Source organism: Engystomops pustulosus, chromosome 2 (genome assembly GCF_040894005.1).
Source record: "Engystomops pustulosus chromosome 2, aEngPut4.maternal, whole genome shotgun sequence".
NCBI lineage: Eukaryota > Metazoa > Chordata > Amphibia > Anura > Leptodactylidae > Engystomops > Engystomops pustulosus.
This window is the reverse complement of record NC_092412.1, coordinates 21,382,568-21,397,361: the sequence shown is the minus strand read 5'-3', so window position 1 is coordinate 21,397,361 and position 14,794 is coordinate 21,382,568. Positions and strand designations below refer to the sequence as shown.

Genomic DNA, 14,794 nt, shown 5'->3' with positions numbered 1-14,794 from the left:
AACTTTGTCGCCACCCTGCTGTCTTATCCACAAAATATACTGGCAAACTTTTACCATTTAGGGATATTATTTCAGCGCTTCTTGCGCATCTGTTTACATTCCCCTCACCCGGCATATCCTAAACTTATAAGAACGCTACTACACTTGATCTTATACAAAAGGTTCTTAGAAGTGCTGTTTGGGGAGTAGCCTAGAGACAGGGGCTTGGATTGGCGAAAGCTCGCCTGGCAGCGGAACGCCAGCTCCATGCGCATCATGCGCTTCTTGCGCATCTGTTTACATTCCCCTAACCCGCCATATCCCAAACTTATAAGAACGCTACTACACTTAACTTGGTGCAGGCTGGGACCGAGTCTGACCCTGGGGCTGGTCATATACTGCCGACGCAGAGAATTGCGGGGCCTACCTCGGTCCAGGTCTCAAAGGCCTACTATACCTCCTCCCACCCCTCCTCCACCTCCTCCTCCTCCGAATTACCATCCGTGGGCATGGCGCCATCAGTCGGTAGCTCTAGGCACAGCAGCAGTGCCGTCGCTAAGCGACAGCAGGCGGTGCTCAAACTGCTGAGCCTAGGCGATAAAAGGCACACCGCCCAAGAGCTATTACAGGGCATTCCACATCAAAGTTGTTAACTTTGTCGCCACCCTGCTGTGTTATCCACAAAATATACTGGCAAACTTTTACCATTTAGGGATATTATTTCAGCGCTTCTTGCGCATCTGTTTACATTCCCCTCACCCGGCATATCCTAAACTTATAAGAACGCTACTACACTTGATCTTATACAAAAGGTTCTTAGAAGTGCTGTTTGGGGAGTAGCCTAGAAACAGGGGCTTGGATTGGCGAAAGCTCGCCTGGCTGCAGAGCGCCAGCTCCATCACAAGATCCAACTAACATAGTTGCAGCACCTTTAATCTACTACTAGTTCACTGCCTCCATAATAATAATAATCTTTATTTATATAGCGTCATCATATTCTGCAGCGCTTTACAAATCATAGGAAACAAATACAAATGTAATGTAACAGAGCACAACATTTGTATGGAACAACAGGAGTGAGGTCCCTGCTCGCCAGAGCTTACGGTTTATGAAGATGATGGGGTAACACGAGGTAAAAGAATATTTAATGGTCAAGCCATTCTTCTTAGGGAATAGAAAAAAATATAATAAATGGAATTGCTGTCGCTTGAAACACTCAGCCGTCATCTTATATACCAGGTCCAGGGTGAATGGGACTGCAGAGAAGTCTGGTGCCTGTTGGTTGCTGGATAACAGATGGGAGGACGACACAGGACGGGTTAGTAGAAGAGTTAAAACTTCATGCAGTTAATGAGTGTTATAGGCTTGCCTAAAGAAATGGGTTTTAAGAGCACGTTTGAAACTTTGGAGGTTAGGTATTAGTCTGATAGTCCGGGGCAGAGCATTCCATAGAATTGGTGCAGCTCTAGAGAAGTCTTGGAGACGCGAGTGGGAGGTCCGCACTAGGGTAGAGGTTAATCTAAGATCACTGGCGGATCTAAGAGCACGGGTTGGGCGATAGACTGAGATAAGAGAGGAGAGGTAGGGGGGTGCAGCATTATACAGAGCTTTATGGATGAGGGTTATTATTATTTTAAACTATTCGAAAGGAGACTGGCAGCAAGTGCAGCGACTGGCATGAACTGTAAGCATACATGGTCCCCTTATCAAACGAGCTGTGTCAGGCAGAATTTGGGGTTGTTTTCATGGCTTCCATGTTAACTTTGTCGCCACCCTGCTGTGTAATCCACAAAATATACTGGCAAACTTTTATCATGTACCGATATTATTTGAGCACTTCTTGCTCACCTCCTTTGGTTCCTCTCTGACACCCATTGGTTTGAAGCCTGAGTCCATTTAGGGTATGTCGCCATGACACTCTCTAGCCTGCTGCCGCTGCCTCTGCATGCCGTCCCCTATAGTGTCAGGGTCAATTATTGGATGTTTTAGATGCTATCTAGCTTCATTCTGTCACTCTGTCATGGCCATGCTGTTGCCCATAATTTTGGCATAATGGTGCGTTTAAGCAGCCTCAGAGGCATCCATGCATGCTGCCCCTGCTGTTTCCTGTCCATTTCCGTGGTGTTTCCATCCTTTTCTGAGGTTCCCAGGTGTTTGGCCAAGCTTCCCTGTGCAGAGCCTTGGTCCCCTTGAAAAATGCTCGAGTCTCCCATTGACTTCAATGGGGTTCGTTATTCGAGACGAGCACTCGAGCATCGGGAAAAGTTCGTCTCGAATAACGAGTACCCGAGCATTTTAGTGTTCGCTCATCTCTACATACAGCACAACACAGCTCCAGAACAGAACTACATACAGAAACCCAGCTTCAGTACTAAGCTCTGCACAGAAATACAGCACCAGTAGAAGGCTTTGCACCGAAATACAGCAACAGAACATACAGTTATACAGCACCAGAACTAAACTCTTTACAAAAATACAGCATCACGTACATACAAAAATAATGTCTCAGTACTAAGCTCCATTCAAAAGTGCAGCCCCACCACATACAGAAATAAAGCAACAATACTAAGCTCTATTCAGAAAAACAGCGCTAGAACAGAGTTCTGTACAGGAATACAGTACCAGGACAGAGCTCTGTACAGAAATACAGCATCAGTAATAAGCTCGGTACAGAAATACAGTACCAGAACAAGACTTTGCACAGTCATACAGCACTAGAACTGAGCTTTGTACAGAAATATGGAAACAGAAGGGAGCTCCATACAGGAATACAGTACAAGTATAGAACTCTGTACAGAAATACAGCACCAGAACTGAGCTCTGCACAGAAATACAACACAAGAAATGAACTCTATGCAAAAATACAGCACCAAGACAAGGCTTTGCACAGATATACAGCACCAGAACAGAACTCTGTACATTAATGCTGCACCAGATAAGAGCTCCATACAGAAATATGCAATATCCCTGCCAATGCGCATGGCAGAGGAGTAGTTGCGAATAAGCCCCTTGTACCATTCAGTACACCAAGAGGTAATATTGCAGCGGTAGATACTGCCTGGATAGGCAAGGGTTAACCTGTTTTACTGATGTCATCCAATGATGTTCCACCTTTGTAACTGGAGTGTGATTGGAGAGTGAGACCACATGACCAGGAGCTGATGAGAAGTGACAGTTAGGGAGTGCTAACAGTCAGTTAGAGGAGTTAGTGCTGAGCATCACCTCAGAGCACAAGCTCTTGCTACAGGCCTCCTAGGCCTCAGCTTATCAACTCCACACTGAGTGACCAGAGACAGCGTGGGCCTCACACCTCTAGTGAGCTCACACAGAACAACCAGGACAAAGCTGCAGCTTTCAGCATTGGACACAGCTACATCCCAGCCTGCATCTACAACCAGGCTGGTGACCAAACTCCTGAGGTTCCCTCTCCAAGATCACTCCAGTAATCCGACCATTTGTACAGAATCGTTTGGCACGTTGCCTGCTGTTGGTTCGAATAAAGAACTGTAAGTTATTTTTGAACCACGTTGCCTCTGTCTGGTCCCTGCTACGACTGTATGACCATCAAGGGCTCCCCATCCACCATCCAGGGACACACACTGCAGACACTAGTGGCTGCCCCAGGGAGAACCAGTACCTCAGCCTCTCCCTCCATATTTCTTGCACACACCACCTGCTGGAGACCTGCCAGGCTGTAGGACAGCCCTCCGGTCCCCATACCAAGCACCGTGACACAAGCGTGCCTAGGCCGCAACCGCCAGCCACTCCGGTATTCTGGGCCCTGGCTGCCTCCAGGCCCAAGAAAAGGCTAGGCCCCGGTGGGGGATGTTGCAAATACAGCGTAAGTACTAAGCTCTGTACAGAAATACAGCACCAGAACAGAGCATTGTACAAAAAAATAGCACCAAAACCGAGCTCCATACAGAGATACATCACCAGAACCGAGCTCCATACAGAAATACATAACCAGAACCGAGCTCCATACATAAATAAATCACTAGAACCGAGCTCCATACAGAAATACATCACCGGAATAAAGCTCCATACAGAAATACAGCACAAGAATAGAGCTCTATACAGAAATACAGCACTAAAACAGAGCTCCATACAGTAATACATCACCAGAACAGACCTCTATACAGAAATTCAGCACCAGAATAAAGCTCTGCACAGAAATACAGCACCAGAACTGAGCTCTGTACAGAAATAAAGCACCAGAACACACCTCTATACAGAAATTCAGCACCAGAACAGAGCTCTGCACAGAAATACAGCACCAGAACTGAGCTCTGTACAGAAATAAAGCACCAGAACACACCTCTATACAGAAATTCAGCACCAGAATAGAGCTCTGTACAGAAATACAGCACCAGAATATAGCTCTATACAGAAATACAGCGCCAGAATATAGCTCTATACAGAAATACAGCGCCAGAATATAGCTCTATACAGAAATACAGCACCAGAACTGAGCTCTGTACAGAAATAAAGCACCAGAACAGACCTCTATACAGAAATTCAGCACCAGAATACAGCTCTGCACTGAAATACAGCACCAGAATATAGCTCTGTACATAAATACAGCACCAGAATATAGCTCTGCACAGAAATACAGCACCAGAATATAGCTCTGTACATAAATACAGCACCAGAATAGAGCTCTGTACAGAAATACAGCACCAGAACTGAGCTCTGTACAGAAATACATCAACAGAATAGACCCCTGTACAGAAATACAGCACCAGTACAAGGCATTGCACAGAAATACAGCACCATCTCAAATCTTCACACAAAAATGCAGCACAAGAACTGAACTCTATACAGCAATGTACCAAAAGAACAGAACTTTGTACAGAAATACAGCACCAAAACAAAGCTTCATACATAAATACAGCGCCAGGACTGAACTCTGTACAGAAATACACTAGAGACTGCACAGAAATTCAGCACCAGAATAGAGCTCTGTACAGAAATACAGCACCAGAATATAGCTCTGTACAGAAATACAGCACCAGAATATAGCTCTGTACAGAAATACAGCACCAGAATATAGCTCTGTACATAAATACAGCACCAGAATAGAGCTCTGTACAGAAATACAGCACCAGAACTGAGCTCTGTACAGAAATACATCAACAGAATAGACCCCTGTACAGAAATACAGCACCAGTACAAGGCATTGCACAGAAATACAGCACCATATCAAATCTTCACACAAAAATGCAGCACAAGAACTGAACTCTATACAGCAATGTACCAAAAGAACAGAACTTTGTACAGAAATACAGCACCAAAACAAAGCTTCATACATAAATACAGTGCCAGGACTGAACTCTGTACAGAAATACACCAGAAAGAAACTGCACAGAAATTCAGCACCAGAACTAGGGTCAATACATAAACATTAACAGCTTCCCAAATTATTTTACCAATTTACAGAGCTCCTAAATTTACATACTTACAGTACCCCCATTAATTTATGCGCATGTATACAGTGTTCCCTATAATAAATGAATTCCAACAGTACATACACACAAATTTACAAGGTGGTCGTACCCTCCGCCCTGTGTCCAATAAAATCTTTATAATATCCAGACACAGTGAATACCTTTAAGAAAATCTTGGTCTTTCCTATCTGCCAGTCCCCGTCCCGGCCCAGCACACATTCTGCAATGCGCTGACACGTCCCTCGCAGATCCCCCTGGGAAAAAATAGAGCGATAAAATAATACATTAATTTTTTTTCAATCATTAAAATCTCTTATAATAATTTTTATTTTTGCACCTTTTTTTCGCATTTTGAGTGAAAGTGGGAAGTACATGGGCAAAGCTCTGGACGATCAAATGCAGCTGCTCAAATCGATCCCGCCTCTTACATCACAGGGTGTGGGATCATGGAAATTTGGCTTGGCAAATAAGGCGGATGAATGGGCGGGTGACTGGTGTCACTGTTTTCCTATTGCCACTTACAAAGTGTGCTATCGGAGATATTGCGTAAATCATGCATTTGTGTATGTTGTTAGTAGCAGCAGAACTGTGAAATATGGATTTATATTCCAGAATTGTAGCTTCTGCAGGTTATGCTGGAGTCCTGCCCTCTCACTGCTGCGCTCTTAGATCTCTGAAGATAGTAATGTCCCTGGAGAGATAATCATGCATTTGTGTATGTTGTTAGCAGCAGCGGGACTGTGAAATATTGATTTATATTCCAGAATTGTAGCTTCTGCAGGTTATGCTGGAGTCCTGCCCTCTCACTGCTGCGCTCTTAGCTCTCTGAAGACTGTAATGCCCCTGGTGAGATAATCATGCATTTGTGTATGTTGTTAGTAGCAGCGGCACTGTGAAATATGGATTTATATTCCAGAATTGTAGCTTCTCCAGTCACCAGGTTATGCTGGAGTCCTTCTCTCTCATTGCTGCGCTCTTAGTTCTCTGAAGACAGTAATGCCCCTGGAGAGATAATCATGCATTTGTGTATGTTGTTAGTAGCAGCAGAACTGTGATATATGGATTCATATTCCAGTATTGTGGCTTCTCTATTTGACCTGGGCAAAGTCCTCACACTGCTGTGCTCTTAGGTATCTTCACTGAACAGCCTCACAGCTCCTACTCTCTGCTATAACGGGACACCTGTAGTATCCGGCCAGAAGCCTACTACAGCATTTACTCAGAGCAAAGGACTGCTAAGAGAACATTAGTATGAGGAGACATCCACCAGCTCACAGTCCTGTTGCTACTAACAACATACGCGAAGATCTGATTACACACCTCTAGTTCTACAATCCTGGAATATAAATCCATTTATCACAGTCCTGCTGCTACTAACAACACATACACAAAGGTCTGATTACACACCTCTCCAGGCATAACATCTAACACTGGCTGCACAGAGCAAAGCAGTGTGAGGACACACACCACAGAAGTTACAATCCCTAGAATATAAATCATTACACTTCTCTCCAGGGACAATACATACATGTCTGCAGCCTGCATGGTCACTCCTGCTGACAGGTTCCTTTAACCTATTTCACCTATGAGCATCCTTACTGTAAATGTTCCATAAGTAATTTCCATGTAAAATCACGGATCTGCATAGCGTCAGGCAGCTACTGCTAAAGCAATTTAATTCTGTCATGCACTAATACAGGGCTAAATGCTCTCTATATATGATACCTGTTTGTAGGCGGGCTTCACCCCCGGCATGAGCACACGATATCGGTCCACAAACTCCACAAATGTGTAGCGGATGGGGTACCCAGCTCTGCGGATCCGGATGGTCTCCATCATTCCCGAATACCTCAGCTGACGGATGCACAGCTCTCTGTCAAACAGCTGCCGGCCCGGAGAACAATGACAGTGTCAGTACAAGAAGCAGGGATGCTACTGCTGCTGGGAAAGCTGGGTGGATAGCAATATGGCCGCCATCTACTAAATGTCTTGTCACCCAGCTTTCCCCAACTCCTGAATATCTACTCATTCATAGGAATATCACCACATTACAAGACCGATTCTGGGAAAGCTGGGTTATCGTTACCACTTGCCACCCAGCTTTTCCTGATACAGATATGAAAGGTTAGAAGTGATAAGTAGTGTGGATGAGTCAGGGATTCTCATTAACTGTGTGAATGTGTTATTTATGGGGTGATTATTCCGTCACGGAGGAGATCGCCCCACCTATTACTACCCTGCCAGTAACTCCGCAGACAGTAAACAGCGATTTCCGCAGGAGAACCTCAACTACGTCCTACAGTCATCAGAATGAGCAGAGCCGACTGACGTACTGGAGCAGCAGGACACTGTCTTATCGGACACAGTGCAGTCACGACACAAAACTGGCGCAGACACTTCAATAGTTCTACACCTGTCCTGTACCCCAAGAGTGAGCCTTTCACTGTCCTGCCCCCCAAGTGTCAGCATGTCCTGTCCCCCCCAAGTGTCAGCGTGTCCCTGTCCTGTACCCCAAGAGTGAGTCTTTCACTGTCCTGCCCCCCAAGTGTCAGCATGTCCTGTCCCCCCCAAGTGTCAGCGTGTCCCTGTCCTGTCCCCCAAGTGTCAGCGTGTCCCTGTCCTGTCCCCCAAGTGTCAGCGTGTCACTTTCCTGTCCCCCAAGTGTCAGCATGTCCCTGTCCTGTCCCCCGAGTGTCAGCATGTCCCTATCCTGTCCCCCGAGTGTCAGCGTGTCCCTGTCCTGTCCCCCAAGTGTCAGCGTGTCCCTGTCCTGTCCCCCCAAGTGTCAGCGTGTCCCTATCCTGCCCCCCCAAGTGTCAGCCTGTCCCTGTCCTATCCCCCGAGTGTCAGCATGTCCCTGTCCTGTCCCCCAAGTGTCAGTGTGTCCCTGTCCTGTCCCCCAAGTGTCAGCGTGTCCCTGTCCTGTACCCCAAGTGTCAGCATGTCCCTGTCCTGTACCCCAAGTGTCAGCATGTCCCTGTCCTGTACCCCAAGTGTCAGCGTGTCCCTGTCCTGTACCCCCCAAGTGTCAGCGTGTCCCTGTCCCCCAAGTGTCAGCGTGTCCCTGTCCCCCCAAGTCTCAGCGTGTCCCTGTCCTATCCCCCAAGTCTCAGCGTGTCCCTGTCCTATCCCCCAAGTCTCAGCGTGTCCCTGTCCTATCCCCAAGTATCAGCGTGTCCCTGTCCTGTCCCACAAGTGTCAGCGTGTCCCTGTCCTGTCCCACAGTGTGAATATATGAAAGCGTAAGAGGGCTGACCCTATAACCCTTCCTCCTTCCATACATCGCTGGTATATACTGTAATGTAACATAATAGTGACAGCAGGTAGAATACACGTGAGTTACCACTGCCCACCTGATGCCCGCCGGGTACCTACCATAGGCTTCTTGTACTCATTGGGCTTGATGCAGCGGACGAAGAAGGGCTGGCAGACGCTCAGCGTTCTCATGAGCAGCTCCAGCGAGCGCTTGAACTGACTGCTCAGGGTGGGCGAGCGCTTCCTGGTCTCTGCCCCCTAGCACAAAAAAAAGAAAAGAAAAATACTTTGGAATCAGAAACAAAAATATCAGTGTCAGGAAATGAAAGGATGATAAGGACCTCTTCCTCTCCAGTGTCACCAGGAGGAAAGCAGAGGGGACGGGAGTAACCCCTGCACTGCCAGGAACACTGCTGGAGGGGGCAGAGGGGCAAATATACAGGACGGGAGTAACCCCTGCACTGCCAGGAACACAGCTGGAGGGGGCAGAGAGGCAAATATACAGGACGGGAGTAACCCCTGCACTGCCAGGAACACTGCTGGAGGGGGCAGAGGGGCAAATATACAGGACGGGAGTAACCCCTGCACTGCCAGGAACACATGGAACACTGCTGGAGGGGGCAATGGGGTAAATATACAGGACAGGAGTAACCCCTGCACTGCCAGGAACACTGCTGGAGGGGGCAGAGGGGCAAATATACAGGACGGGAGTAACCCCTGCACTGCCAGGAACACTGCTGGAGGGGGCAGAGGGGCAAATATACAGGACGGGAGTAACCCCTGCACTGCCAGGAACACATGGAACACTGCTGGAGGGGGCAATGGGGTAAATATACAGGACAGGAGTAACCCCTGCACTGCCAGGAACACTGCTGGAGGGGGCAGAGGGGCAAATATACAGGACGGGAGTAACCCCTGCACTGCCCAGTCCACAGGATACACTGCTGGAGGGGGCAGAGGGGCAAATATACAGGACGGGAGTAACCCCTGCACTGCCAGGTCCACAGGGAACACTGCTGGAGGGGGCAGAGGGGCAATAATACATGACGGGAGTAACCCCTGCACTGCCAGGACCACAGGGAACACTGATGGAGGGGGCAGAGAGGCAAATATACAGGACATGAGTAACCCCTGCACTGCCAGGAACACAGGGAACACTGCTGGAGGGGGCAGAGGGGCAAATATACAGGACGGGAGTAACCCCTGCACTGCCAAGTCCACAGAAAACACTGCTGGAGGGGGCAGAGGGGCAAATATACAGGACGGGAGTAACCCCTGCACTGCCAAGTCCACAGGATACACTGCTGGAGGGGGCAGAGGGGCAAATATACAGGACAGGAGTAACCCCTGCACTACCAGGACAACAGGGAACACTGCTGGAGGGGGCAGAGGGGCAATAATACAGGACGGGAGTAACCCCTGCACTGCCAGGACCACAGGGAACACTGCTGGAGGGGGCAGAGGGGCAAATATACAGGACAGGAGTAACCCCTGCACTGCCAGGACCACAGGGAACACTGCTAGAAGGGGCAAAGGGGTAAATATACAGGACAGGAGTAACCCGTGCACTGCCAGGACCATAGGGAACACTGCTGGAGGGGTCAAAAGGGCAAATATACAGGACAGGAGTAACCCTTGCATGGCCAGGACCATAGGGAACACTGCTGGAGGGGGCAGATGGGCAAATATACAGGACAGGAGTAACTCCTGCACTGCCAGGACCACAGAGAACACTGCTGGAGGGGACAGAGGGGCAAATATACAGGGTACAAATAACCCCCTGCACTGCCAGGAGTATGAGGAACACTGCTGGAGGGGGCAAAGGGGCAAATATACAGGGCAGGAGTAAATCCTGCACTGCCAGGACCACAGGGAACACTGCTGGAGGGGGCAGAGAGGTAACTATACAGGGCAGGAGTAAATCCTGCACTGCCAGGACCACAGGGAACACTGCTGGAGGGGGCATAGAGGCAAATATACACGACGAGAATAACCCCCTACACTGCCAGGAGTAAAGGGGACACTGCTTGGGGGGAGCTGCTAAGCTTCAACACGGCTACAACACATCTCAACACCTAAACAACACAGTCTAAATCCATAAACACACACACTACTTCAAGTACACACAACATGCAGAGATATAGGCATCATATGTAATAGCCAAAAATTGTAAGCAGAATATTAAAAGATGACACGTCAGCGACATAAAGAGCTCTCCTTGGGTAATAGTTTGTTACAATGTATCTATGAAGGTAAAATGTAACACTCCGAGGTCCAAAGAGATGATAAGTCTGTATAGAGGGCAATATTAAAAACACTGCAGTACCACAATGTCCCAAATGGAGAAAAACACCACTGCAGATGAAGAAGGGGGCGTTAGGATTATGTGTGGGTCTAGTGTAATTGCGAACTGCCTGCTCCATGGGTTATAACCCGACAAAATGCAGAGAGTGGAAATTATGGATACTGAAAATAGATGCCATTGCATGGTATGGCCACTACCGAATGTATGGAGCTGTCTGCCTGCAGGTCCAATCACTGTGCAGAAGCTGAACAGTGAAGGCTACGCATGTGGACCTGATATTTTAGATCTGTTAAAAGGTAGGTCATCAATAGATATTTTATTGCTCCCGCCTTTAGGTTATATGCAGTAGCTATGAGGTAGTTGTATCAGGCAAAACATCTATTAAAAAAAGCTACTGAAACATTGCAATAAATGCAGTCAGACGCTCACAGTGGGTAAAACAGAAGCTGCAGCTGCATCTCCCCCCTCTCCCCTTCTCACAGTTTAGCACAAGTTGTTTTTTTTTTTTTTGGAGACTTGGAGATTTGGGAATATTTACAGAGAGGCTGCAGGTGGGAGAAGGGAAACTATAAGGTGCCAGGAGGTGAAAAACATACCTGATTTCCATGATAGGATATATTACATAACATAGAAATGTGCTGGAGGGCCTGGTAAGGGTGCCACATGCCACAATAACAGGCTAGCTATTATAACAGACTAGCTTGGTATGACATGTACATATGGTGGCAGTGTATAACAGAGGTTATGGGGGTCATTTACTAAGGGCCCGATTCGCGTTTTCCCGACGTGCTACCCGAATATTTCCGATTTGCGCCGATTGTACCTGAATTGCCCCGGGATTTTGGCGCACGCGATCAGATTTTGGCGCATCGGCACTGGCATGCACGCGACGGAAATCGGGGGGCGTGGCCGAACGAAAACCCGACGGATTCGGAAAAACCGCCGCATTTAAGACAAAAAATGTGTTGCGAAAATTACACTTACCTTCACCAGGTATAGGCCGGTGAATTTCAGGGCATTCCAGCGCGCCTCCGGGGAACTTCAGCACAGCAGCGCCACCTGGTGGACGGCGGAGGAACTACCTTAGTGAATCCCGGCCGGACCCGAATACACCGCAGAGAACGCGCCGCTGGATCGCAAACGAACCGGGTAAGTAAATCTGCCCCTATGAGTCTTATGAACCTATGAGTCTATATGTCCCACTGTCCTTAAAGGGAACCTGTCACCAGGGACCTCATTTTCACTAAAGACAGATTGTAAAAGCCCATTACACCTGCAGTACAAAAATGTCTTTCTGCCTTTTCTAAGCATTTGCATTACAATATAATTGTGTGTTATAACTTGCCTTGCTCCCTGACAAAATCCTGGGGTAGTCACAGGGGCTGGACTTTGGTTTGGATGCATTTCAAAAAACAACATGTGACCTGTTTGAGCCTTAAGCTGTCTCCATCTTTGTGCTCCTGTACAGCTTGTTCCTCCCCCACTGATGTCAGACTGACCAGGCCGTGACCTCTGAGAAGGAGCAGGAGGTGGAGCTGTACAGGAGCACAAAGGTGGGGGCCAAGCTCTGAGGAGGGAGTAACACAGACAACAGACATGTTTTTTTGAAATGTATCCAAACCAAAGCCCAGCCCCTTTGACTACCCCAGGATTTTGTCAGGGTGGAAGGTAAGTTTTAACACACAATTATATTGTAATGCAAATGCTTAGAAAAGGCAGAGAGGCAGATGTGCACTGCAGGTGTAATATCTTCTGCAACCTGTCTTTAGTGAAAATGAGGTCCCTGGTGACAGGTTCCCTTTAAAGGCTATTGGGGGGAGGTATCATACACTGGTACATGGATCCCCCCAAACCCTGCATGCAACAGATCCATCATGACGCTCCAGATAGATCCAGCGGGCAGTATGTGGTCAAGCCTATAATATATCTGGTGGCCGGCTGTGCTATGGGACCTGCTGTAGAATTGTGCTATAGCCATGCACATGCACCCATTCAGGTTTGAATGTTTGCCGGATATACGCAGTGCAAAAATTCGGAGAAGGAACGTCCTGTCCTGGTCCACTCAGCCACTTGCGGCCCCCTTTGCACCCCTCCACACCCACTTAGCATTAAGTTGCTGTAGGGGGTTAAATAGTCATAGTTCCTGGCAGTGTGCCAGGAATTATGACTTTTCCAGGGCTTGTCCGACAGAAAACTGTCCCTGATAAATCAGCCAATATTACACGTGCTACAGATTTATTATAGTTTCCCTTTAAAACAAAAAGTTGAGTCCTAAAAGGCACTTAACAATAGAGTTCTTATTGTATCACAGCGATGATATAAAGCCGAATACCGGAAAAGGGAAACAGGAAAAAACAACAGCACTGAGGACAGTCGGGTCCTATAGACACTTTCACTCTGTCAGTAATGAATGGGACATAGGGAAATGGTCCACATTCCATCAGAATGCTGATTCATCCTTATCTCCCATATCTTATCCATCACACTACATTGTCTATTTCTATATATACATTACAATTTCACTTATTAAAGTGAGGATGAGAGTCACATGCAAGGGGCCTGGTATAAGCTTCTCTGTACATTGCATCATGTTATAATGTGTGATGTAATGTATTGTCGTTGCATCGTATATTACCGTTATACTGTATAATGTATTATGTTAAAATATAGTATAGTATTATTTTACTTTTATACGATGTATATTACTTGTCTTGTAAAGTACAGTGTTACATTGTATCATGTATTATGTTGTAATCAATTAAATTGACAGCATCTAAACTATATTTTAGTGTTGTTTGCTATTGTTTTAGCTTATAGGAAGTTATGTTTTAAATTAATAACACAAGTCTAGGGCTTCCCATCTGATAAACTAAAGTGGAGGTCACTTTCCATATTCATACATGACTCCTCTATGGGAAGAGTTGCCATCTGATTTTGCTGTGGCACACCTAGCCATGCATCTCATACAGTAGTTGCCCCTTTATTTTAATTGGTGGCTTGTTATATTGTGCTCCCTTCTGGGTGTAGACTTGACATTTTGGTGCCCCAAAGCTCATCTGTGTCTTGTGGTTCCCCTAATGATAGACTTAGCTCCATACATTGTGTTATTTTATATTATGTTGTATTATATTTTGTACCTTGTTATGTTACACTATGTTGTACATCATATGAGTGTATTCTATTATCTTGTATTACCCTGTATGACACTAATGTTCTGTTTACAGCTGAGGTTTTTATTATATTTGCTCCCGGATTGTTTCAGCGTCTTGGGTTCAATAATAATCATACAAAGGAACGAAGGCTTCACAAAGCGACTGGGGATGGGTAGAAGAGCAGAGACCTTTCTTTACCTTTGCAGGAGGGGTAGATGATTGGCCAAAAGCACTGCTGGTATAGCCACAGAGAAACTACAGGATAGGGGCAAAGCGGAGAGGATAGAGAAACAGATAGAAGACGATTAGTGGCTGTGATGATATAATTGTCACCCAGAGGTAGACATGTGGAGGCTGAGGACACCGACATCTAATCACCGGATTATTCTTACATAATGTCACATAGCAAGATGGGCCCCGTGTATAGAGCCCAAACATCAGCATGTCACTGTCCTGTACCCCAAACATGAGGGTGTCACTATCCTGTACCCCAAACATGAGGGTGTCACTGTCCTGTACCCCAAACACCAGCAAGTCATTGTCCTGTACCCCAAACATCAGGGTGTCACTATTCTGTATCCAAATTGTCAGCGTGTCACTGTTCTGTATCCTAATTGTCAGCGTGTCCCTGTCCCCCGAGTGTCAGCATGTCCCTG

The 14,794-nt window shown here is 46.9% G+C and overlaps 1 protein-coding gene across 6 annotated transcripts in view; it reads right to left on the bottom strand.

Annotated features, from left to right (window-relative positions):
• MYO7A (myosin VIIA) overlaps window positions 1–14,794 on the bottom strand; it is a 149,736-nt gene that overhangs the window by 59,545 nt on the left and 75,397 nt on the right. For 4 of the 6 annotated variants that reach the window (XM_072133944.1, XM_072133941.1, XM_072133942.1 and 1 more), the window contains 4 exons: window positions 14,337–14,393; window positions 8,802–8,939; window positions 7,152–7,310; window positions 5,588–5,680 (listed from right to left, as the gene is read on the bottom strand). In XM_072133944.1, the coding sequence (XP_071990045.1) occupies window positions 5,588–5,680; window positions 7,152–7,310; window positions 8,802–8,939; window positions 14,337–14,393 (447 nt within the window). The remainder of the gene's footprint in view (window positions 1–5,587; window positions 5,681–7,151; window positions 7,311–8,801; window positions 8,940–14,336; window positions 14,394–14,794) is intronic. The other 2 variants (XM_072133943.1, XM_072133945.1) reach the window with 1 other exon arrangement.